The following is a 27,302-nucleotide window of genomic DNA, read 5'->3' on the forward strand; positions in this document are numbered from 1 at the left end:
AGTTTTAATGTCTAAGCCCTACCCTGCTTCCTAGGCCCTGGTACTGGCCCATTCTTCCTACCTGTGATTGCACATTGGCTCCGACTTGGGACCCTTGGTAAGAATCCCCATTCAGATTCTGCATGTTCATGAACATGTCCCCAGAATTTGGTAGGTTAAAAGAACCAGAGGAACCTGGAAAGGAAAGAGTCAGGCACCTGAATCACAGAGGGCTTTAAATCTCTCCCCAAAGTTCTCAAAAAGAAAGAACATACAAGAGAGAAACAGAAATAAAAAAACAGACAGAAAAGAAACAGCAGCCTTTCCATCACATGAAAAGTATTATGAAAATTTCTACAGAATGAGGAGTTCCTTTTTTAAAAAAAACTTATTGTCAAATAATGACTTGCAAAGCCCAAACCAGTGAATTCTGAAGTGTGGGTGCAGCTTTTAGCTTGAGACACAATAAGGAGGCATCATGGGACCTACCTTATCAGGAAAAGGCAAATTATTGTTTTCAGCATCATTGCAAAGTTTGAATTTGTATTTTTAAAGCTGGGACTTACAATATGGCAATCATGGTTATTTTAAACATAAAACTGTAACATAATTTTAACAGTGCTTTTCATAAAGAAGCTTTTTCTTTGCTTTTATAAAATTATGCTGCCTTCTTGCAAACCAAAACTGATAAACTTTGAACCATGTTCTGGAACCTTTCCACTTACCGGACGTGGGTGTGGTGGGGGAGTTTGCTTGGCTGTTTTGCACTGCAGCTGCAACAGCGTGTGCAGCATTTACAGCAGTTTTTGCAGCGTATAGGTTAGCTTCTTCTTGGAACTTCCCAATATTCTTCTTGTACCTGATTCGTTTATTGCCAAACCAGTTTGATACCTGAGGAGTGAAGAAAACCAACCGTTAAGAGCTCTGTCAGGTACTCAAAGGTATTATTACTCGCATTTGTCAAGCTTGGGTCCATCACAATGGAAATTTCTAACTTTTCCAGTGGGTGTCTTGACTAATTAAGCAATAATCAAAGATAGATTGCAAGTTATTAGGAATTGAAGCATGACATGAATATGCCTGTCTTTTGACAGAACAGATACTTGGGGACTTAAACATTCACCACGACATTATCGACATGATTACACTGGGAAAAAAATCCAAAAACACACAAAACATTAATAATAAAGTAGTAATTGCTGGTACATTAAATACCACCTGCCAATCAAATATTGTTACTGAGATGGATACAAAGTGCATTCTTTGCTTTGAGAAGTGGTAAGATGAGAAAGCCTAGAAATGCCATTGTTCTTTGTTTCTGGTCTGGAACAACCTGGCAACTCTACAATTTAAATCATGTTCAGTTAGATGAATATGAATAGAGTGGTGTAAATCAATAATAAATGAACTAGTGTTTTTTATTCTCCCTCTGAACAGAGTAAGATCAGAATCAGTGTTGCCAAAGCTAATCCACGTCCATTAACCTGCAAAAGGATCCTTATAAATTGGTTAGTAATCATTTGTACTCTGGCCAAAGGGGGCAAAGCTCAGATGATGCTTCATTATTTTTTTCAGAGAATACTACAAGATAGCAACTGAATTTTCAATATGTTCTGAATGAATGTTGTGGGCATTACGTATTATTCACAGCACTTTACAAAAAGTAGTTTAATAACAAGTACCTGTGAAAGAATCAAAAGGCAATAACCCAGTCAGCTGGAACGAACGCTGAATGATTGAGAAACTGAGTATGAACTCATGTGACAGAGTATAGACCTTAACGTGTTGGTTAATCTCCAAAATGTTATTTTCCCTGTGTAGTGTAAAGTACTTTATCTTACAAATGTTGTTAATGGAATATTTCTGCAATTGTTACTGAAAGCAAGCTGCTGACCCAAGGGAGGACGGAGGACAGAGTAAATGGTCTTTATGGTGTTTAAATTTCTATCTCGTGACTTCAGCTAAAGGTTATAACTGTGTAAATGACATTGGGGGGATAAACATTAAAATCCTTTATAGTATAAGCATGACAAGCTGGTTTGCTTTTTTCTGGTAATCTACATACGGATGAGTTCAACTACAATTTTATTTTACTGCCACTGGGCTTTAAATGGGTTATCTGAATTAAAAGAATGCACAAAAAACTGTACACAGAGGTAGAAAGAGGTGCTTGGCCAGGGGAAAGAAAGTCTGTGAGATTTGATGATTCAGAGAAGAAGCCAACTCTGGCTGTAAAATACTAAATTCCATAAATTCAGACACAAGCTCCAAGAAGATATTGTCATTATTCAAATGGAAGTATTTTACATACTACATTTATAACATGCTCTTTTCCCAATATGGTTATTATTATTATTATTGAGATACAGTGAGGAATAGGCCCTTCCAGCCCTTCGTGCCAAGCCGCCCAGCAAGTCCTCCATTTAATCATCGCCTAATCATGGGACAATTTATAAATGAAAAATAAGGATTCCTTTAAGAAAATGTCTTCCAAATTGCAACTAACTATAGTAAACTACAGGTAGCCCCCCATTTTTCGAACATTCGCTTTACGACAGCTTGCTGTTACAAGAGACCTACATTAGTACCTGTTTTTGGTTGTATAAACCTCATTTAACTCAAGTAAACAATTTAATAATAGCTGAATTTTTGCTAATTTCATGTGATGGGGGAATTTACAAAGTTCTTTAGACAACAATATTTATACAGAGAAAAATGGTTATTACTCAATGAATTATACAGTGTCTTGTCAAGTACAGGTTCTAATATTGTTTCGTTATGTATTCCACTAGGTTTTGCACAATGCACTGATTACATTTAGAATATAGATAATCCCACAATCAGAGTAAACAACCATTATAGCATTATGTTCTTTTTTGAAATGGTTTTCTCTAATTTTTTTGCTTCACCTCCCCTCTCATCTCTCTTTCTCTTGGATTACCAATTTCAAGAGGAAGCTTATACTTACTTAACCTAAAATTATGCTTCACAGAACCAGAAACCAGAAGTCTCACAAGACTGATCAGAAAATGGCTCCCTCCAATTTTACCTCTCTCCTTGGCAAACAAGGAATCACATAACAAGAAGATTTAAAAGAAAAACATAATGGTACTTGAAATTACCAAAACACTCAAGAACATATCCACCAGTATTGCAGTGCATTCTACTTGGAAATTTCTACTGCAGAACAGTTTTTAAACCAGCAAGTTAAAACAAAACACATTATAACCAGCATAGAATTAATATCTTGCTATTTACCTTTGGTACCATATCACAAGCTACCAGGCACTGTCAACAGATAATTACTTGGAAACATGCTACACAATCTATAAGAGTACAGCTATACTGCCATAAATCTATCATAATTATTGTGGTAATCATATTAACAGTAATTGACTATTTAATAACTAAAGTATCTGTATTGTGCAAACATTCACAGATGCACAAAGATTAAAAAAAGATACAGCAACCATTCACATTGTGTAATAAATTCCAGACTGTGCACTAAAATTTTATATCTTTAGCACATTCTAAAATATGAGGAGACTTTACACGCCATCAGATTTTTTTGTAGCACTCCAGTCGCCATGCTTCTTAATCTTTAATATCAAGGCAATTAAAATTAATGACCATTCATACAAACCACTGTGGGCAGTGTTTCCTTGACATCAGTTGTTTGATGAGTTTACCTTGAGGTTAACTACCGAGCAAGGTTTAATTGGAGCAAAGGAAAGAGAGGACAATCATCTGATGTTTTTTCCTCACAACTACAAAGAAAAAAATGCTGGCATGCCATATACCATGAAGACTCTTTTTTACATATTTCTCAAATGATAACCAAAAAAAACTTCTACGGGTTGAATTTGTCTGGAAGAATATAACTAGAAATCATACAATCAATAATCTGTCATGATGGAGGAAGCCCTATCAGTTTGCCTGTAACAGACCACGTTTTTACTACTATTCCTGTGATAATCGTAATATTATACTGATACCTGCCCATTTCTACTTCAACACATTCATCAGGCTTTTGCATCAATGGTAGCACAATTTTAAACTGTCAAAGTAGGTAGGATCCAAAACTCCACTGACTGCTTTCTGACTGGAAGATGAAATAGTAATAGGTTGGGCCTTCATAACAAATTACTGCCGATATTGCAAAATTGAAATTGGAGACTTAGCTGTTTCCTTATACTACTAGCCCAAGATTAAACTGGCATTACCAGATTTAACAGGCTGTTATTGCAGCATCTAGCTCATTTTGTTGTAGATATAAAAATGGTAATATGACAATACAAGGATTTTGAAATTGTAGCTAAGACAGAGCCAGTCTGATCATAGATTTGGCTTTGCAGCATTCTAAGCTTACAATTATAGAGGGGAAAGAACAAAACTATTTTTCGAAGACACTCTACTGTTACAAGAGATTGACCTGCAAAATTCAAGAGTTACTTTGTGAATTAGCTGTGGAATGAAGAACAATCAGAAAGAGTTAACTTAACATTTGAAATTAAGAATGATTTATTTGGGTATTTGTAGTCGTGAACAAGAACACCTCAGCTCTTTAGACGAAAAGGAAATGTCCATTTTACATGCCGTTGTTGGAATTCACATGATAATTGAAAATAAGGAATGCTGAATTCTAAGACAATTCCATCCCCACCCCGATATTGTCCCCTTCATGTTTAAAGACTTATTTGGATACAGCAATATGATTCTACAGCACTGGAAACTACTTAACACTACACTGAATGGGTGTTCTTTATGTGTCATCTTTATGTGTCATCCTGGACATCATGTGGCACAAGGTTACTTAGACACAGAAAAAATGCACTCAAATCCAAAAAAAAACTGTCAAGTGCTACAACAATGGAAAAGATGCAACAAGCTGGAGGCTGACAACAATATTTCATTCCTTTCCAGCAACTGAAGAGGTACCAGAGGATTAGAGAGCTGGTAACTTTGTACCATTCTTTAAAAAAAGAGGTAGAGATAAACTGTGTTATTACAACCCAGTTATTTTCATCACAAATGCACAAAGTATTGGAATCCACTTGAAGGGACAGCGAACTCTCAGTTAAAGAGGCAAAGATTTATCAAGATGCAGCCAGCTGGGATTTGCTAAGGAAAGGTTGTGCCTATCTAATTTGTCTGAATTTTACGTGGAGGTAAGAAGAGAATGGGTATCGAGTGTTTGATGTTGTCTATGCAGATCTTAGCAAGCCTTCTGACAAAGTCTCGGATGGCAGACTGATCAAACCAGTAAAAGCCCATGGGAAAGTGGTAAATTGGATCCAAAAATAGCTCAGTGGCAAGAAACAAGGCAAATGGCTGATAGGTGATATTGTGATTGGAAGCAGGCTTTGAAGTTTGTTCCTTGGTTTCCGTATTATATATTAATGTTTTAGACTCAAGTACTGGAGGCACCATATTGTAGTAGTAGTGAAGAAGAATGATTTAAACTTCAGAAAGATGATCTGGTCAGTTGGGCAGAAAAAGGCAAATGAAATTTAATCTACATAACTGCTGGGTAATGAACTTTGACAGGTACAAGATAATGCAATACACAAAATAAAAAATAGAAAATACTGGTAAGACTCAGCTGATCAGGCAGCAGCTGTGAAGAAAGGAGCAAAGTTAATGTTTCAGATCAATGATCTGTCATCAGAAACGGAAAAGTGAGAAAATAAGTACACTAAGTTGAAGTGGAGAGGTGAAGAAATGGAGAAAACAAAGGGAATCTCAGTAATACGGTTGTCCAGGTGAAACTAATGTTGTTCCTATCATCTGAGAGAAGGTGATGAATGATTGTAGATCACAGCTGATCTATCTGTAGAAATGTAGGCAGAGAAAGATGAATGAAGCCACGAAAGGGGAGAAAAACAATGCTGGAACTGTAAGATTCAAAACACATTTTTTCCTTGAAATCAGAAGTAACAAAGTACTGGAGATGGAACAGATCTACAGGTATGTGTGAAGGGACAAAAACTGAATAGATGTTACTGGTGGCATTTTCTATTTTTACTTCCAGCATCTGCAGTTTTTGCTCTTCAGTTGGTATTGACAATAATTGGAGGATATTGAGTGATATGCAGAAGCAATGGAACCTTTGAGTGTGTGGCAGCTCCACAAGTCAAAAAGAGTGGCTAAAAAAAAAAGAGTGATTCTTTCCTTTATTAGATCTAGATTATAACAGCAGGGAAGTACACTCGTATGCATACAATGTTAATTTGGGCATCTCTTTTCTGATTTGCAGAGGTATGATGGGCTAAATGGCTTCATCCTGTGTTTTCTATGGTTTATAACTTCAGTAAACGATGATGCCTGAACCACCAACTTGATATCAGGCCTAACTTAACAATGCTGATTTTGTAGCTGGAACATTAGCTATCAGCCAACATTGTCATTACTCTGCCAAGCTGTCATCAGCATTTCTGGATTTGTAAGGTTTAATATGGAGGCTCCAAACTTGCCATCAATGAGTCAGCCTACATCAAACACTTCTGTTGAATTACAAATAAATAAAACACTTAGATTAATTTTAGAAATCTTAAAATAAAAGTAATTGTTTCCCTAATCTAGACTACCAGAATTCTGACCTTTCTAATGCTAAATGAAAGAGAGATTAATTAACAGAAGTCTCTTTCTCTGCTAGAACAGGTGCCTACCTGAGGGCACATTTTCAGGCAAGTGACAAACAGGGAACAATTCAGAAGGGTCCTGTCGTGTGCACACTCTGTTAAGTGAATGACAGGAAATGAGGAAACCACGTTGGCTACCAACAGATTCAGAATCAGTGACCTGCTGTTTTCTGTAACCTTCAAATGAAAATATTTGAGAATGCTGCATTGCTATACAACAACTCTCTGGATTTCAATTTCCTGAAATTGTTACCTTTATGATTTGTTGGGTATTTATACATTCTCAAAATAAAATGGGAGAACTTGAACAGTGATGAACAAAATATATCATGACAATAAAAATTAAGTGGTAAAGGTAGATTCTCAGTCAATAACATTAGCCATACAGTAACAGCTGCACTATGTATTCTAGTTTGTTCTACTAAAAATCAGTGGAACTGAATTTCCTAAGAGCAATCACGCCCAGGCAATATGAAATTGGATGTTTACAGTAAGCAACCAAGGATGAATTTTAACCCCATGGATCCAACTAATGATAGCAATGGATTACAGTCAGACCAGGTTAAGGGCAGTACAATTCCTTCCACAATTAGTGAACCAGCAGGATACATCACAAGCTGACAGTTTCATGATTACTTTCAGATTTTTTTTAAACAGATTCAAATTTAGTTGATGGGATTTGAACTCACATTACAGATTATTAGTCTAGGCCTCTTCAAGATAATAGCTTTACTGGCAAACAAATGAACACTTTAATACACAGTGTGATTCTGTAATACTAAAATGTTCATTCGTTTGCCAGTAAGCTGTTCAATTTATAGGCATCAGTGACCTAAATACAGCCTGACTGACGAAAAGCTCCAAATCAAACTAGAAAGCCATTTCATTCAGATTTATTGCCCTTGTGATCAGAAAGGTCCAGGGATAGAGGAAAATGGGGCTCTGCTGACAATCGCAAATGCACAATTCCTTTCAAAATATCTCTTCACCCTAAGATTTGCTTGGTCACTGCAATTCTGTACTGGTGTTAAGTGAAATTGTACATTGTCTACATAGAAACAGCATGTAATCTTTAACCATTTATCACTGCCCGTCTTTTCATTAGGCCTCAGAATTGTCTACTGTAACACAAAATGCAAGTAAAATTGTTAAACTTTTGTCATAAGATGCTGGAGATAGAACATATTGTTTAAGACTGAGGAGATCAGGCTGCAAGAGAGCAACATGGTAGCATAATGCTGTACTATGTTCTATGGTGACTATAACAATGCTTTACAGTACAGGCAACCCGGGTGCAATACCACTGTCTGTAAGGAGTTCATACATTCTCCCTGTGACTGCGTGGGTTTCTTACAGGTGCTCTGGTTTCTTCCCACAGTCCAAAGACATACCAGTTAGTAGGTTAATTGGTTATTGTAAATTGTAATTGTCCCATGCTTAGGCTTGGGTTAAAATCGGGGCATTTCTGGAAGGTGCAACTCGAAGGTACACAAGGGCCTATTCCATGTTGTATCTCAATAAATAAATAAATATTAATGTTTCAGACTCTTGATCTTTTATAGCTTCCATTTCTCCAGCAAGTTTTGGCATTTACAAACAATTAAAATATACAGCATTTGAAATGTAAAAAAAAATTTGAATGAAAGTATAAGCTCTTATAGCTACAACTACATAAAAACAAATAATAAACAACAAATTTCATGACATATGCCAGTGATATTAAACCTGATTCAATGAAATATAATTGTAAAAGAAACAACTTTTATTTAAGACAGTATAGTTAAAGCCATTCTGAGATAGTTTCTGGAATCTTGTATACAAGTCTGACCCAGCTACCTAAAAAAGGGTATATGACTTGAGGTAGAAGGCAGATGGGGAGTATTCACCACATTGACTCCTGGGTTAGCAGATCTGTCAATGAGGTGACATTCTCAATTCAATCTCAAGGTGTGGCTGGAAAAACACTTTATTACCAATTGCTGGAAACATAGGATCATCTTCTTGAACAACAAACTACTTTCTGGAACTACTTTCCAGACTCTTCCAGATAATAGGTAGGAGTCACTCAAAAACAAATGGACCTGAAGTCAGACTGAGCAAGGCAGGAGCTATATTAATAAACTGGATTTGTATGATAGTCTGCTAACTTCATGACCATCGCTACAGATTTTGTTTTAAAAAATTAATTCAAAGTCAATTAATGGGCTTTAAATGCTCACTCTAGATTTAATCTAGACCTTATGTATTATTCATGCAGCAACATAATCATCACACTACTGTAGTGAACCTTGTGAAAATGCTGATGCAATGAATCACAACAACAGATCTCAAATGAATTAAGCTGCCTTGTCTGTCTCAGGTTTAAGCTTTACACTGCCTGTTGCATGCTATATTTTTATAATTAACATTGTAGTTTTATTGTGTATTCAAATGGGATTTTTAAAAAAAATCTGTAGACCTATGCTGACAGTAACTATCAGTGCATGAAGCCATCCCTTGCAGAAAAGCTGAAATGCATTGAGAATAAGCTACCTTTGACAAAAACAATTGTACCTCCAGTATATTCTAATAAGTGTTTTAAATAGAATCTAATCTAAGAAAAGTACACCTAAAAAGCCTTTATATTAGCCTGAGTATACAAGAAGTGGATTAAAAGTAAAGAACATGTAAATTGCTGGATAAAATATAGAATTAAGGGCTAACAAATTATACTAGAGCCGTTGTGAGATGGCACAGTTATTTTCAGTGCCTCCTGAAGTATAAATATTCACTGTTTCTGACACCATGCAAGACACTCATCTGCTTCTATAGAAAGCCGATGAAGTAGTTTATTTATCTACAGCCAGAACACAGCAGACATGATAGTTTGAAGCTACTCTTAATGTAGGTCTCCCATGAACTTAAGCTGTCAGTCTATAATTTGATCAAGAATGAGGGGCACTGAAAAAAGAAGCCTGTGATTCTTCTTCAAGTATAGTACTGTGCAAAGGTCTTAGGCACATATATAAGGTAGGGTGCCTAAGATACTTGTACAGTACTGTATTTGTCAACATGGAGCACTGAGACAGTGCTGTGGGACAGGTGGCAGAGGAGTGCTAGGGGCAGGTGTTGGTGTGGGTGCAGACACACTCAGCCCTGAGACACCAGGCAAGGTCATTTGATTCCAAACAATTGGTTTATTGATCATTACAAAATGTCTCTCTGGTGCTTCCCACTCTCTCCCCTCTCCCTTCCCCTTTTCCCTGCCCCCTTCTCAGTCCACATTAGAGACCCCATATCAGATTTTGGTTTATCATCACTCGCGTCATTAAATTTATTTTTTTGTGTGCCAGCAATAGAGTGCAATACATAAGATTACTACTGTACTGTGCAAAAGTATTAGGCATCCTAGCTATGTATGTGTGCCTAAGAACTTTGCACAGTGTTGTATCTCTGCATTAGCTACTCACATTTTAATGAATATTTATTGCACTTACATAAAGGATTCCATTCAGAGGCAATGATTCTTCTCTTTAAAAAAATTGTTCTGCCTTTTGTAGTGACTTTTGTTTGAATAAATTCTCAGTGGGTACTTAAATGCTTTTTGCACTTGATATAATTTTTATTATTTAGTTTCATTGTTTCCATTTTACCTACTGCCCACCAAACAGAAACACAAAAGTCAAAATTCTCCAGTTTCGTAGTTCTATTAGTAATTGCTCTAGATAAGCTACCATACTGTAGTTGGGAGCCATTCACACAGCTTATTATTGACAGGGTCTTTTATAGCTTCTTTATTAGTGAAGGAGTCATAAATAATGTGTGATCCAGATGGAGTTCAAAGTTTTGGTGCTTAAAGTTTATTGGTGTTCTCTAATGATCTCCCTGCACTTGGGGTTTTCATTAATCTTAACAGTTTGTTGGTATACCTGAATCTCATGAATGTTGTACCAACTGGGAATTGAAATCTGAGGAACTCTTTGAGGTGTGTGCTTAGGTGAATCCATAATGCATAAGGTAGCTACATATATACACAGGAGTGCATGATGATTGGGAGGGTTTCATGTCCGTGTGGATAGTTTGTGAGCAGGTTGTGTACATGTGTGTGCAGTGCATCAATGAGAGGTATAGTATGTGTAATATACAAGCCCAGGAAAAGAGAAAAATGTGTGTGAATGTTCAGAAAATGCAATATTAACTGGAAAAAGGTAGTTATGGATGAGATCAAAGAGTTGCTTTTCCCCTACCAAAGCAGCTTATCCTTACAAGCCTCTCCATCAAATAAACTGTTGCTAACCACAGCTGGCAGGTTAGAGTGGCAGGGCACTGTGGGATTCTCTACCTATGATCACTTATTTGAGAGAGATATTTCTATCTTTGTTGTAATCATGTTCCTGTTTTACATTTGCAAGTATAAAAGTGTGTTTAAACTTCAGCAAGTGTAAATTTTCTGAGGAGAAAACAATTCATTAAAAACACAATCTTCATTTGGGGAAAATCAAAAGATATTTGCAGCTAACACACAAGATGTAAAATAAAACTGATCATTCCCCTTCCAGTGGGAATTTGCCCCGTGTCACTTGTAGTAAGTGCACATTTGTAGATATTGCTATTTGCAATATTCTGTTTTAAAAATTAAGCATCACTGAATTTTGGAAATGAAGTACAAAAATAATTGTAACAAATGTACACTTAGTGGAAAGAAGTAATGAAAATGCTTAGCAAAGCTATATTCCCATGAGAAGTAAAATCTCCATCGGAAAAGTGCTCCACCCTTTGCAAAGTGAAGTAATCGGGAATAGGAGGAACTTAATAGAACAGCATATAATGCTACAGCTAAGACTGCTGATCCCGAGGACCAGGATGATATTAAAATCAGCAAAGTCAACCAAACTATTGATATATCTGGGAAAAGCTCATTTTATGAATACACTAGCAAGAAATACCGTACAAAAGTAATTTTAAAAGTTCATATAATGATAAGCTAGTACTTAAAAGTACTGGAGTGACAAAATTTCCAAGACATTAAATATTTTCTATTTGTCTCTGCAGAAGACAACCAATGAAAATCTTTCCAGTTTGAGTGGAAATTTAAAAGTATTTAAACTCATGTCACCAAATTATAGTCCAGTCTCCAAATTACTAGACCAGTAACTACTACTGTGCAATGGTCTTGAGATAAGGACCCAGACTTCAGGACTGAGATCAGAAGCAGTTTATTCACAAGCAGAGCTAAAAGTCATTAGAAGTCTGTGAATACACAATGACTGACCATATTCAAGACCGCAAGTGTCAGGGATTTTTCAATTTCACTGGAATCCGCAGATAAGTTTCGGGTAGGAATGTGATGATCTTACTAAATACAATAGGCTCAAATGATTCTTCACCCAGTCCCGTGTCTCACTTTCTTTCACATTGAACATGTGTTTAAACTTTCTCCACTTACACAACAGAATCCAAGATGTTGTTCTATTTAATATATGGATAATTTCTTTACAGAAATCAATACCTTCACATACAGAGACTTATAACCGAAGACAATGACATACACACCAGTTAACAAGAGATTATTTTAAAAGGAATAGATTAATAATTTGTGTAGTCTCTTTCAAGTCTGCTTCCACCCTTAAGAATTACAAAGCAAATGCACAAGTTACTGTTTGAGCAACTTTGTTCTTTCCACCAAACTGAACGAGAAGTTTTATTCTTTATCTGATTGACTTTTTTTTTTGCCAAAACAGTGGTGAAACCAGCTCCAATATTCAATTTAGTCAATTTCAGATTTGCAAAAAGTTACACAATTTATATTAATGATTCAGCTGTATTAATTTCTAGGAAATATTTGCTCTAACAAAATATTCATCAATAGCATTTAGTTTAAGCAGGTAACATCTTAATCAGCAGATGGTTCTATCAGCAGAATAGTACCGCAGTCTGAACCCACTTTTAAAACTCTTTCTTGCAAAAGAATAGCATATGGACTAAACCAAATACATAGCACAATTTCACATCATTTCTATTAAGCAAATACACAAGATTAATGAATAAAATTTAATAGAAATGGCTTATTCAGTCAGCAGAAATTAACTTTTCAGTACATCTTTTACAGATGATTCTTTCAAACCTCAGTTGAAACAATTGGAATAATATTAATTAATTAGTTAACCTCAAGCTGGTTTCTAATTATGCTTCTGAAAGTTCCTCTGGAGGTTAAGTCGATCATTATGTCAAAAATAGAACAGAAGCCATGAATAGTTAAAGCACAATCCATTTAACCCTCAGCCACATTATGATAAATATATTATGAGCTGTAATATTGATATGCAAGACTCAGTAGTCCAGGATCACTGTTTATGTCACCTTAACCAATGCATTCTTATCACTGAGCTTAGAAGCAAACTCAATACTCATGACACCTAGCAAACACTTTGATAGGTATAAATAGAGTAGCTGTCATCGCTAGTTGTAAAATATGATACACATGTCCATAAGTGAAGCTGACTGGCTAACGCACAAGCAAAACGTCACAAGTGAACTATGGTCAGTGTTGCAAGTGGGAACACAGATCATGCTTCCCAGATGCCTCTGACCTGAATTGTAATATCAGGTCTCTTTAGATTATTTTAATTTGGTCATGTAATTTAAAGATAAAATTTTAAATGGAGATTTTTAAAGGAAATGACTTCCTTAATCAATGAATTTTCAAATATGACAGCACGCCACTGCATTGAAAATCTCCTAAACAGGAATTATTAAATTCCCATTGCAGTTTGTCAAAAAAATAATTTACCAGGGTCACAAAACAAACATGAACCTTACACGTCTCAGTACAAACAAAGAAGAAGAGAAACTAATTATTGTCTCAGTACAATATGGAACAACTACACTTCTTGCCAAGTCTGAGACTTGCTTATATTCAGTGATTGGGTTTTCAGAGAATTGTAAAGACTTTTAACCCTGCTTATGAACAAACTCCTTCTGAACTTAGTCCAAAGTTAGAATCATAACCTGTGCCAGCAATGACATGATTACATGCTGCAATGTAAAATGAAAATCTTGATCGAAACAGTAAATATTTCTATCCAGTTATACAATTGTACTACATTGCTAATTTAAACTTAATGGAAATTTAATTCAAGGGTTGCTTAAATAGCCAGTCACTGTACAACTTTACAACTTCTTGTGCTTCATAATCACTCATTTGAAGAAACCTGTTAATTCAGTATCATTCACAAATTTACATATTTTTAATTTAATTAACCATTATATCAAATCAGACAAAGAAAGAAATGGCACAGCAGACATTAATTTTGCAGAAATCATCAACTTTATAGCCAATTCATGTTAACTTAGGTGAACCCGAAGCTTCACAGTGAACAAAGGTTTGAAACCAGCTTTTCCAATTTACTTTTAATATTTTTAAATTTGAGCAGACACATTTCTTCGGAATAAATTCAAAAATTGTGGATGGTCCTTCTTACTTGTGATACTGTGATGCTGCATTTCTTTGCCAGCTCTTCTTTGGCTTCTTCACTGGGATATGGATTGCTGAGATGGGAGTAAAAATACTCATTCAAGACTTCTGTTGCTTGTTTGCTGAAATTACGTCGTTTCCGTCTGAAAACATTAAAGGGATATATAAATTTTTCTTCTAATGACACTAAGCAATTGCATTTTAATTTGACATCTTTATACCTTTCATCAAGCAAATAAATTGATTAATCTTGAATTAAATTAATATTTGAATACATTATTTAAAAGGATATGGCATTTTCCCCTCATTGTGGTCAAATACCACAAAAATAAAATCAACAGTCATATTCAAAGTTTTAAAATATGCTTCATTCACTGGAGGACCAAAACTACAGTGATTTAAAAGCAACAAAATAAAGTCTAATGATCAAGTCAGCACTTCATGTGTCTGATAATGTTCCATTCACAAAGACAGCTTTACCCTTTTTAAATTCTGCAAACAGCATTGGTCCTGGCAGTAACTTTTATGAGAGAGTCTTAACCAAAAAGACGATGTGCCTGTGGAGAGAGTTGTTCTTGTGCTCTTCAGAATTGATTTTGCAGTGCTTCTGGGGAGATTGGACTGAGGACAACTCTACTTTCTCCGTGATGCTTAACATTGTATTAACCCCACATAGCTCTGCCCTTTTGGTTTCTCTGCAGTGTTACAACGGATTCTCACTCCAGCACAGCACATTGCATCTCCCCAGGGTGCCATTCATCTCTCTTTTGTGCGACCATTCTCATTTTCTTGTTTACACACTATTCCTTTCAAATAAATCATTTTAAAAAAATGCACATCTGCTCAATTTAAGTTGTATAAAGGAATCCAAATTCTCTAAAGGCATTTTCCAAGTGTTTATAATTATTTCAATTTACCACACCTGCTGATAACCTGGCTGCCAGTGAAATTATTCAGTTTGTTTCACCCTCTAGGTCTTTACAGGTGCAAGCTGTACTTAGAGAAAGTGCACATACAGCAAACCAACAGAGATCATGGTTGGTATTTGAATCATGGCTATAATATTATGATATTTTAAAAAGATATATGTGATTGTAATATTATTCTCCATGTTTTGTCCACAATGTTAAGTAATAAATAGCCAACATCTCCACTATCACAGCACTGCTACAAAGTGTTCGTGGTGAATATGGTAGGGATAAAAATGTAACAATGAAAAGATATACAAATTTAACATCAGTTTATGAAACAATACACTGTCAAATCAAAACAATCTCCATGTACAAAAGTACATAGTCTCTTCCCAATCACCTTATACAAGTAACTTAAATAGAGCAGAGCGCAAAATGAACACACACAGAATGATTGGACTATATGGGTGGGCAAGCATGTTGTGAGTTACATGCATCTCTTTTGCGGTTGAAAACCCTTGCACCAATTTTATAATATGTCAAATTTACATTCAATACACAAAATATCTACAGGAATGTTTTTATTAACTGCAGTTGCATGCTATTCTATCCTCTTGATAGCCGAAGGTTTGGGTTATTTTATCCAATTCTTGACCGAGTGGCATGCTCATCCATCAATTTTAATCGTACACTGAAAACCTGCATGGAACCCAATCTGAGCTTTCAAAAGCTAAAGACATTTGTGACACTTGAGAGGAAGCATCTGAATTCAAATCAGGGACCACTAGAGTGAACGTATAATATTTCGTCATTTGGAAAAAGGATGTTTTTCAGAGGTTGCATTCTCCTCTTAAGCCTTCCTTCAATCAGAGGAAGTGCATGTGCATTGCGTCCAGTGAGTAAGAAAAGGTTTGTATCTGCTTTAACAACAATGTGGTTTTACTGAGAGAATTATCCCTATTGAGTGAGGAGATTGTGAGTTCAATTCCCACTGCAGGATTTCAGCATAATCTCGTCTGATGTCTGAAAGGTGCTGTCAGGTGCTGTAGACTTGAGCATTGACTGCTTCCTCAAGTGAGTGCAGAAGGTTCCCAATGCACTTTCCTGAACTGCAAGATAATTTTTCTCTACCCTATCAGACACCAATTATAAGCAATCTAGCCCTTACTCTCACATTTGCTTGTACAATCAATTACACAAATTTAGATTAAAAAGGTCAATTACTTCAAAAGTAATTCAATACCTGTAAACCACCAGCAAAAAAAATATAGAACACAAGAACAGGCCTTTTGGCTCTCAATTTCTGACCACGATGCCAATTTAAATTGCACATCATGTTCGACACCCCTCTTTTCCCTGTCTGTTAAGTAAGTGCTTGTTTAAATGCCTTCTAAATGTTGCCATCATATCTGCTTCAACCACCTGCCCTGGTAGTGCACTCTAGACACCTTCTCTGTGAAACAAATTGCCTTATAAATCTCCTTTAAACATTTCCCCTCTCATCTTAAAGCTACACCTTCTAAAATATAATATTTCAATATATGTAGGCCCTTAGGGCATGAAAATTGTTGCTTTTTGGACAACTTTTTTTGATACTGCTCATAAATTTGAAACTAAAAGTCAAGCTAGAGCTGTTACTCAATTTAGAGGTTTACTTTTACCAAGATACATCCTTATTTCATGCTGTTGTCAATGTTCTTTTGATCTCACATATTCCCTTCTCTGTTCATACCACTATGCAACATGAAGTTGATTTTAGATGGAAACCATAAGCATTAGATAAATGTAATATTTAACATAGCTTCTCTTTTCTAATATAAAACCTATTAAAACAGAGCCTATTTCAAAACCAAAACACATATCCTCAAGTCACATTTATTGGTCAAATGCATCACTTGGCCCTTCTCCAGTGCAGTTTGTAGAGATACTACTAAGCAGAGAAATTCATCCTTGATCAGTAGTGGTAAAAGGATTACAAAGTAGTGTCTATACTTCCAAAATTTATTCTATAGAGTACAATGCACTGACGTGCTTACACAGTCCTCATGATCATGGAGGGGTTGAGCCATCATGGTTTATATTTTAGTTGGATAGTAGGTGATTTAGCTTTCTTTTACCTTTCCTTTATTCTAGTTAAATAATTTTGATATATACTTTCAAAATAAATAATGCAAACACTAATGAGGTTCAATTCCAAAATAAATGCTCTACAGATCTTGTGCAAAGGGAAGACTTACAAAAAAAAGTCTAAATGGACTGAAGCAGCCCAGAGTTAAAAATACAAGCAACAAGTTCAGAATATAATTAACATGGTTCATATGAAACAAGGTTTATAATAAATACATTTTATTAAAATTCTCCAATAGAATGGTTAATCTACAATGTGGTAATTGTGTTTTTTTTATTGTACTGCTGTAAATTATGTACTATGCAAAGCTGGCTTTAGAAATTGCAGTTTAGTGCTTAATGCTGCATTTATGCAGTAGCTCCTGGTCTCAGATTGTTGGCTTTAGTATCAGTTCCTATTTACGCTGCTTGACTGGAACTCCAATTCTCTTGCCCAGGAGAGAGCTTGGTGAATGCTTGGTTACACGCCTGCACAGAGCTCCTCTCCTAGGAGTTAACATTTAAATGTTTAGAGACTGCGGATGGTAGTGCCTGCACTCTGTGAACACTTAAATTAACTCCAGGTAGCTTTATGATGTGCCCTTGAGATCCAAGGACTCCCATGGGTGACTTTTTAAAAACTATTTTAGCAGCATACTGGAATTCTAATATGTGCACCCTAAGATAGCCATTTTAATTAGTTCACCACAGTGGCAATATAAACACAGTTTTTAAAGCAAGCACAATGCAAAAATATTTAATTTTTTAATTATTATGATTATTGTCAAATTCTCTGAGAAAAGGTCACATGGATGACGTTGAAACTTATTTTTTCTTGCCAAGCAATCGGCTGCTACAGAACAGGGAGACTGCATTCAAGAACATGTGGCAACTATCTACTTTTTTTTCTTACTCTTTTGAGAGATAATTAGAACTAACTTCATGTTGTTCAGCATCCAAATTGTTAGAATTTACTGAAATCTGCAAAGCTTGAAGGAACTAATTACAATGAAACAAGCTCATTTACAACTAACATTTTAGATCACTACACAATTTCCAGGGTTGTTTAAATCAATAGAATTTTACAGTACTAATCAAAAAAGGAGAAATTAATGTAATTCAGTGGATCAAGAATCCAAGAGTTTTCCAACAATAATACTCATATTCAGTTTCTTACTGTCCTTCCCTTTCTCTGTATTTATTAGCAAAAATACAAATTAATATCATGTTGCTGAAATTCCAAGACAATCTTTTTAAGTTTCTAAGTTCTAAAGAATATATTCCACTCAAACTCTCCAGAATACTGAATTACACCAGGGAGTGTAGAGATCACATGGACACAATTTCTAGCAGTCTGTAAAGGGCTGCTGACAGGAACAGCTCATTGTTCGAATATGTCGGGGTTGAGGAAAATAGCGCTAAATTTACTATTTGAAAATCATTCAAATGAACAATTCATAAAGGTCACATTAGAAAACCTGGATTACACAGGGAAAAAGCTCTCTTGCAAGTGTAATGAAGAACAAGCAGATTTCACACAACCATGTGATGACAAGCTTCTTCAGCTCTGAATCACAATTTCCTATTTTGTAAAATTTTTAAATCAGTTAAGTAATCAAGCAAGACGCTTCATGGAAGTGAACAAGTATCGGCATTGAAATAAATTTTGGAAAATATTTGGGCAGATGACTGAAAGATTGGTCAAAGATGTATTTATTGAGCTCAAAGGAGTAAGGAGAAGTATGGAGAAAGGGTTTAGGGAAGGGAATTCTAAAGCTCATGACCTTGGCAACCAGTAGAAAATATCTATTGCAGAGAGATTACATTATGTTGAAAATCATTAAGAGATCAGAATTAGAGGTGTGTACTTTGCTCAAGCGGGTTTAGGGAGGAGGCTGCACTTAGATGCAGAGGCAAGACAACATGGAGATTTGAAAACAAGGGGCAAGTGTTAACTAAGAATAAATTTAAGATCAACAAACACAATGTGGTGATTTGGAGATTGAGAATCAGTAGAAAGGTCAGTAAGATGAAAGAGCCGATTGTGGACTTCAGGAAAGATAAGACAAAGGAACACATATCAATCCTCACAGAGGGATCAGAAGTGGAGACAGTGAGCAGTTTCAAGTTCCTGGGTGTCAAGATCTCTGAGGATCTAACCTGGTCCCAACATTATGATGTAGTTATAAAGAAGGCAAGACAGTAGCCATACTTTATTAGGAGTTTGAAGAGATTTAGCACGTCAACAAATATACTTAAAAACTTCTATAGTTGTACCATGGAGAGCAATCTGACAGGCTGCATCACTGGCTGGTATGGAGGGACTACTGCACAGGACCGAAAGAAGCTGCAGAGGGTTGTAAATCTAACCAGCTCATCTTGAGTAATAGCCTACAAAGTACCCAGGACATCTTCAGGGAGTGGTGTCTCAGAAAGGGTCTCCAGCACCCAGGGCATGCCCTTTTCTCACTGTTACCATCAGGTAGGAGGTACAGAAGCCTGAAGGCATGCACTCAATGATTCAGGATTGCTTCTTTCCCTCTACCATCTGATTCCTAAATGGACCTTGAACCTTTGGACATTACCTCACTGTTTAAGGTATACAGTATTTCTGTTTTTGCACATTAACAAAAATCTATTCCATATACATACATATACTGTCACTGATTTACTTATTTATTATGATTTTGGTTTTTTTTTTCTCTTCTATATTATGTATTGCATTGAACTGCTGCTGCTAAGTTAACAAATTTCATGTCACATATGCTGATAATAAACCTGATTCTGATTCTGAAATATAAAGTAAATCGGTAATAAGAGTTAAGTGAAAGCTTCAGAAGATTTGGTTATATTGTCACAATACTTTTTAGATTGTGATCAAGTGACCACCTCAGAGTTTTACATAGTGAATTGCATATGCTCCACCACTGCAGGGTCACAAACTTGAAGTTCTAAACAAATTCTAACAAACATGTTTGGTAATTTTAGTGCATAATCTTCCTGGAGCTTCATGATCTCAAGGAAATCCTGGAGCCTCTATGCAGGAAAAAGTCAAGGCCCACTCAATCTGTCAAATGTGTTAAGAGCTACAGATAGGGCAAAATCAGTAATAATTACAATAAGCAGAATTGTATTTGATATTTTATAGATGTCATAGGATTTTATGCAAACTAAGGCAAGAGCAGTTAGCACTACTGCCCCAAAGCTTCAAGAAGCTAGGTTCAACACTAACCTCAAGTGCTCCATGTGCCAGGAGATTTAAATCTTTTGGAAGAATCTTTTGATCACCACTGTGTGCACACACACCCTTGTAACTACATGGGTTTCTCTCAAGTGTTTTTGTTTTCTCCTACAACCTAAAGATATACTGGTTGGTTAGTTTGCTACTGTAAAAATTATCCCATTGTGTAATTAAGTGGTATAAGGAATCAAGGGAGAATTGATGGTAACACAAAAGAGACTACGTTGCAGGAGTATAAAGAAATGATAGAGCAAGTAAGACTGGGACTGATGAGATTGCTCTGTTAAAAGTTGGTATGAACTCAGTGGGCTGAACAACCACTTTCTGCTTCATAGTGAATTAAATGACTACATCTTTTTGAGAATCATGGGTTATGCTTACTTGTGTTTGTTTAATTCATAAGTGACTTGTTTGGGCTGTTTTGGTAACTGCTGACTTCAACACAGAGTAAAATAATGTGTAGGATGTGCCAATGGGATAATGCTACTCAATGCAATCTGCTGGTCTACAGTCCATCTGACCATTATAGATCAAGGATACAGAACCTTTGTAACGATGCCCAGAACATGCCATGGTTGTAACAGTATCTTGAAGATAATTTTATGGTGAGTCATTTGGTTTGGGTTTATTATAAACTGTAGTACCCCTTAATTTTTTTTAAACACAGGATCTAGCACTATTGTCAAGGAACAGGAATAAACAGGATATTCCACATGATTTAAATTTGGGCATAAAATACATAGAGATTTTGGGAAAGGTGTCTAATATGCCAGCAGATAAATAATCTTTTGGAAGACACACAAACGCATCACTGGAGTATAGTGGATGCCTTCCCCACTCTGGCCAATATCATGAGTCCATGCCAGAAACTATGAGAAGAGGTTCAATTGCTAACAAGCAGTTCAGTTTACTGCCATAGGTGTTTGAATGCCAGTAAAGAAAAAGGTAATTTCTCCTAGATTTTTAAAATTCTATTTGTTACATTAGTTATGGACAAATTTATTTTCAGAACAGAATCACAGCAAAGATGTTCTTGCAGAAGCACACAAGGAACACCTTTCAACACTATGAGGTGAGATTTATTTATTCACAACAGCTCCATTATACTGTGAATGAGCCAACAACCATACAAGTCTTTACCAGTCTGAAAACAATTGGAAAAAGTATTGGGAAAGCTTTAAGAGGTCACAAGCAAATAATTTCATAGTGAAAGTACTTCACAATGAATGCATGGGTTTTTGATAAGATTCCCACTTGTTTTCGTTGTTGAGCATGGAGTCTTTCCAACCAGTTTTCCAAGTCAGTTAAAAATATCAGTCATAACATGTAAATACGAGGAAATCTGCAGATACTAGAAATTCAAGCAACACACACATAATGCTGCTGGAAAGCAGCAGGCCAGGCAGCATCTATAGGAAGAAGTACAGTCGGCATTTCGGGCCAAGACCTGACAAAGGGTCTCGGCCCGAAACGTCGACTGTACTTCTTCCTATAGATGCTGCCTGACCTGCTGCTTTCCAGCAGCATTTTGCGTGTGTTGCTTATCATAGCATGTGATGTTTATGGTCCAGAAGAACTCTGTACACTGTTTCTGCTCCCTGGTCTATCCTATTACTTGGTTTACCTATCCTCTTTTCCATCTCCAGCAAAACCCATGAGGTTTGTTTGCAAAACTGGAGGAAGGTAAAAGTGGGAATCCCTCGGTAGAAGGGTGGGTGAAGCAAACAACATCTCGGGAAGAGATTCAGCACACCAGCTATACAAGAGTCAAAGAGCAAAATGGCACAGAAAAAGGTCCTTTAGCTCAGCACACCCATGTTAAATATCAAGTACAGTACTCATCTAAACCATTTCCTTTTTTCAGCACTTGGCCAATAGTCTTCTATGCTTTAGAGGTTCAAGTGCCATTGAGATGCTTCTTAAATATCAAGAGAACACTAATTCCCGCTGCCCCTTCAAGCATTTGTTTCAAACTCCAACTACCCTCTGCATTTAAAAGTTTTTCTTCAGATCCCTTCTAAACATCATATCCCTTACCTTAATCCTATTCTCTTGGATTTTAGACACCTCAGCCAAGGAGAATAGTTTCTTGGTACCCATGCCCCTCCTAATTAAGCCATTATCCTCCTCCACTTTTAGGAACCCATCCTATTCAGTCTTCTTTCGTCCATTCAAGTGACTCTCCTCAGCATTCTCTCCTGTGCAAACACACTTTTTCCTGTACTGTAGCTACCAGTACTCAAGCAATAGTCCTGGTGAGGCCTAATGAATGGTTTATGTTATTGAAACATATGGAACATGGACACCAGAGGTCCATGAGCCAGGCCTCATCAGGGATCAGAAGTGGAGAGGGTCAGCAACTTTAAATACCTCTGAGTTATCATTTCAGAGGATCTGTCCTGAATTCAGCATGGAAGTGCCATTACAAAGAAAGCATGGCAGCACTTCTACTTTCTTAAAAGTTTGTGAAGATTTGCCATGTCATCTAAAAGTTTGACAAACTGGTGTGGAGAGCGTATCAAGCATTGCAGCCTGGTATGGAAACACCAATGCCCTTGAATAGAAAAACCTACAAAAAGTAGTGGATACAGCACAGTACATCACAGGTAAAACACTGTTGAGCGCATCTACACAGAGCGCTGTCGAAGGAAAGCAGCATCCATCATCAAGGACCTGCACCATCCAGGCCATGCTCTCTTCTCGCTGCTGCCATCAAGAAAGACCCACACCACACGGTTCAGAAGAAATTGGTACCCCTCAACCATCAGGCCCTTGAAACAGAGGGGATATTTCACTGAACTTCACTCACCCCATCACTGAACTGCTCCCACAACCTATGGACTCACCTTCAAGGACTCTTCATCTTATGCTCTCAATAATTATTGCTTATTTATTTACTTTTTATTATTACTATTTTTGTGTTTGCAAAGTTTGCTGTCTTTTGTACATTGGTTATCTGCCCTGTTGGTGCGATCTCTCATCGATTCTATTACGGTTATTTGATTTATTGAGAATGCAAGAAAGAGAATGAATCTCAGGGTTGCATATGGTGACATGTGTACTTTGATAATAAATTTGCTTTGTACTTTGTACATCCCAACTTCTATATCCTATGTTCCAGCATGTACTTGATATGCCTTCTAAACACTTTTAGCATCCAGAGTACTTCTTCACCCACCTTAAGAAAATTGCAATAGCAAAAGTCAACCTGGATCAACTTGCAGGTTGTTAGGCTACTGGGCCATTCCAAATTGTCTCTCAGTTTGTAGGTCAATGGTAAAATCCAGAGGGGGCTAAAATTGACAAGATTATGGGGAGATTTCATTGATAATAGTGTAGGATTACACTATTTCCAATTTAATCTCCCCACATTCCCAATCCTGATAGTCAAAAATGACTCAGTGGGCCAAGTGACCTGTGTCTGTGCTGAAATAATTGTATTTTCATAATTGATCCAGAAAAGTGGTTTAAAATCTTCAAATTTTTATTTTTTTTTATTATTGAGATACAGTGAGGAATAGGCCCTTCCAGCCCTTCGTGCCAAGCCGCCCAGCAAGTCCTCCATTTAATCCTAGCCTAATCATGGGACAACTTACAATGACCAATTGTCCTATCAACTGGTACATCTTTGGATTGTGGGAGGAAACCGAAGCACCTGGAGAAAATCAACGTGGTCACAGGGAGATTGTACAAACTCCTTTCAGGCAGCAACTGGAATCTTGATGTCGAATGTGTACATTTATGTACATTAAGGATTCCTTAAGAAAATGACTTCCAAATTGCAACAAACTACAGAAAACTACAGGTGGCCCCCATTTTTCAAGTGTTCGCTTTATGACAGCTCACTGTTACAAAAGATACATTAGTACCCATTTTCGCTAACCAGGGGAATTTTGCTTTTACGAAAAAAAGACACCTGCTTTATACATGCTTACCCTGAGAAAAAGACTAACATGACCATGAAGCCTTGTGCAGGCAGTTGTGTGCGCATGTGTGTACGTATGTAGGCATGTATGTGTGCATGCATGTACGTGCCAATTTTTTTTCTCCAAATTGATTTTGGCTCGCTGTCTTCCGTTTCTGATAAGCGAAACTACATCATACATACAATATTACTACTTTATATAGGCTGTTTATTTATCATATCATTCCTGATTTTACTATATGTTCATGTTATTTTAGGTTTTATGTGTTATTTGGTAGATTTGGAAGGTTATTTTTTGGGTCTGGGAATGCTCAAAACATGTTTCCCATATTAATTAATGGTAACTGCTTCTTCGCTTTACGACGTTTCAGCTTACAAACAATTTCACAGGAACACTCTGCCTTAGGATAGCGGGGGAGCCTGTATTCTTGATTCAGTTCTTCTAAGCTTTCTTTTCTTGGTGGTTTCTGTTTTCTGGTTTACAGGACATGTTGCATTGTTTAGAATCAATTCCATAAAGGTATACTCTGATCTTTCTTTTTGTACATTTACAAATGATATAAATTTTAGGCAGTATACATAGGTGAAAGATGTCCATCCAATAAACAATAGCAAAAGATATGAGCACAGCAGGTCAGAAACTATCTTCACACTAAGATATTGTGCTATATTAACAGTGTTAAGACCATAATCCAGCACATAATGTCTAGAGGACATACATTAAGTTTTGGATACCACAAACCTCAGTACGTTTGGTAAGTTAATCTTTGGGACTGATCTTAGTTATACATGACTAATATGTCACAAACCAGTCCACATGCATATTATAATTTTATAATTATACACTTCAATGATGTGTAGTCTATGAGAAAGAAATACCTGGCATCAAGAAATCTTGACCGTAAGATCATAACTGCTTCACATGTGCTCTGCTTTAACTGCATTTGGATTGAACTGAACTTTCGATGGATGATGTTGACCATCCTTTCGATCTCCTTTGGTGAAATGGGGCGTGTCCTACTCTGTTCTCGTAGAAGGTTCATCACATGTGTAGTGAATTCGTTACATGCCTATAACAGAAAGAGTATACAAGTTAAGTGATTGTTTCAATGTCCTGCCAAAATACATCAATTATAGTTGCAGATGTTTTCTTTATGATACAATGGGATTTAAAATAAGCTGCTGGCTGAAAATGTATCCCATTGTACACTGCTGTGATGCTCTACTGATATTTGTAGAGTTGCTCTACTACTATTAACCAAGGTTAAATTGGAATTAGATCTGGTTTATTATTGTCACATATACTGATGTACAGTGAAAAGCTTGACTTATACACTACTCATACATAACTGTTCATTACACAGTGCACTGAGGTAGAACAAGGTAAAACAATAAGAATGCAGAATAAAGTATAACAACTGCAGAGAAAGTGCAGTGCAGGTAAAACAAAGTACAAGATCAAAAAGATAGAATAAGAGGTCAAAATTCCATCTCATCATACCAGGGAGCCTTTTAATATTTTTTTCACAGTGGGGTAGAAGCTGCCCTTGAGCTCGGTGGTACATGCTTTCAGGCTTTTGTATCTTCTGCCTAATGGAAGAGGGGTGAAGATAATCAAGCCTAATCTTGCAATGGGAAGAGGATTTGGCTGTATTGCTGTTTGCAAGGCCTCAAGATCATACTTTGACGTTTTCTTATTTTGTCCTCCAGTTAGTTTATCTCCTGCCACTTAGTACCTGATATTTAAATACATATTTTGTTCATTTGTCACACCAAATTTCCCTCGTTAAATTGCTAAATTCAAATTAAGACAATTCTATAACAACTTTATGCAAATTAGATGTAGACATCAATTTTATTAATCAGAACAAAAATAACTCACAATGGCTATTTTAACATTGATCAGAAGTGGGGCTTCTAAGCAGTGATTTCTTTTATTCTAATATCACTGTCAAAATTTCAGCAGAGCTATTTTGTTAATTTGTATAAAAAGGCATCTGAAAATTCAAATAAAAGGATACAAAGAAAAGAAGTATCTCTGATGTAACCAATAGAGATTTTCCTAATTCATTTGATACCACAAGTAACACTGAGTATGGGATAACACCCTGAAGGCTTTGGCAGTGCAGTCCTCAGAAGGATACAACCAATTTTGTACATTATCACAAAAATACATGACAGGGACATATACAACATGTACTGTAGTCAGAGGTTTAGAGTAGCCCAAGGACACTAGTGTTTGTTAGGATACTAAATTTCAAATTCATCAGTCACAGTTTTAATAAAGTTAGAGAAATCATTCAAACAGTAATAATTGCTAGCAGCACAGGTTGCCTCTGCAGTACGTTTGGAAATATCTAGCTCGGGGAGCTCATACAATCTGATGGCACAAGTGCCATTGCAACCCCTGACTCTAATTATCAGCCCTTTCTGAGAGCAAGTCAGTAAATTTCCTTTCAACAATATTCAGCAGTTACACCAGCCTAAGAAATATTTAAAAATTGGCCTTATTCTTAAGTTTTCTTGCACATAGAAAAAAAAACACAAAGAGAGATACTGAACCTCACTGAGGGAATGAAAGCAGTGACCATAGACCGACCACTTGCATACCCAAAACAAGCTGAATTTCATTTTGTAACTTCACATACTTTTTTTTAAGATTCCCATGTTACAGGTACACACAGAACTCCATCACCAACCACGCTTGTTCTTCCAGTTAATCAACTGAGAAATCAACACTTGCTATTTGCCCAGTATTGGACTTTCAACTTTTTCCTATGTAAACAAATATTTAATTACCTTGGCCATCAGAACGGTAAATTAATTTCAATCTACCATCTTGAACCCATCTTCATTTTCAAAAACAATGGTTTATTTTCCTTTGTTGTATTACTGAGCTGATTACTTTTATAACTGAGTTACTGACTGTTGATTTGCTGAGCATTATTGCCCCTGCTTATAGTGACAGACAAGTGGAATCAAGCTTAGAGTTGATGTTCTCATCTTTAAATTTGCTTATGGCTTGTTTTAGATTACTCAGCATGGC

The 27,302-nt window shown here is 36.3% G+C and overlaps 1 protein-coding gene across 2 annotated transcripts in view; it reads right to left on the minus strand.

Annotated features, from left to right (window-relative positions):
- The window catches only part of pbx3b (pre-B-cell leukemia homeobox 3b), a 216,449-nt gene that overhangs the window by 22,828 nt on the left and 166,319 nt on the right, over positions 1–27,302 (minus strand). The window contains exons 4-7 of one of the 2 annotated variants that reach the window (XM_059993884.1): positions 25,136–25,326; positions 14,081–14,216; positions 705–870; positions 62–174 (exon numbers count right to left, since the gene is read on the minus strand). In XM_059993884.1, the coding sequence (XP_059849867.1) occupies positions 62–174; positions 705–870; positions 14,081–14,216; positions 25,136–25,326 (606 nt within the window). The remainder of the gene's footprint in view (positions 1–61; positions 175–704; positions 871–14,080; positions 14,217–25,135; positions 25,327–27,302) is intronic. The other variant, XM_059993883.1, reaches the window with a different exon arrangement.

Source organism: Hypanus sabinus, chromosome 18 (assembly GCF_030144855.1).
Source record: "Hypanus sabinus isolate sHypSab1 chromosome 18, sHypSab1.hap1, whole genome shotgun sequence".
NCBI lineage: Eukaryota > Metazoa > Chordata > Chondrichthyes > Myliobatiformes > Dasyatidae > Hypanus > Hypanus sabinus.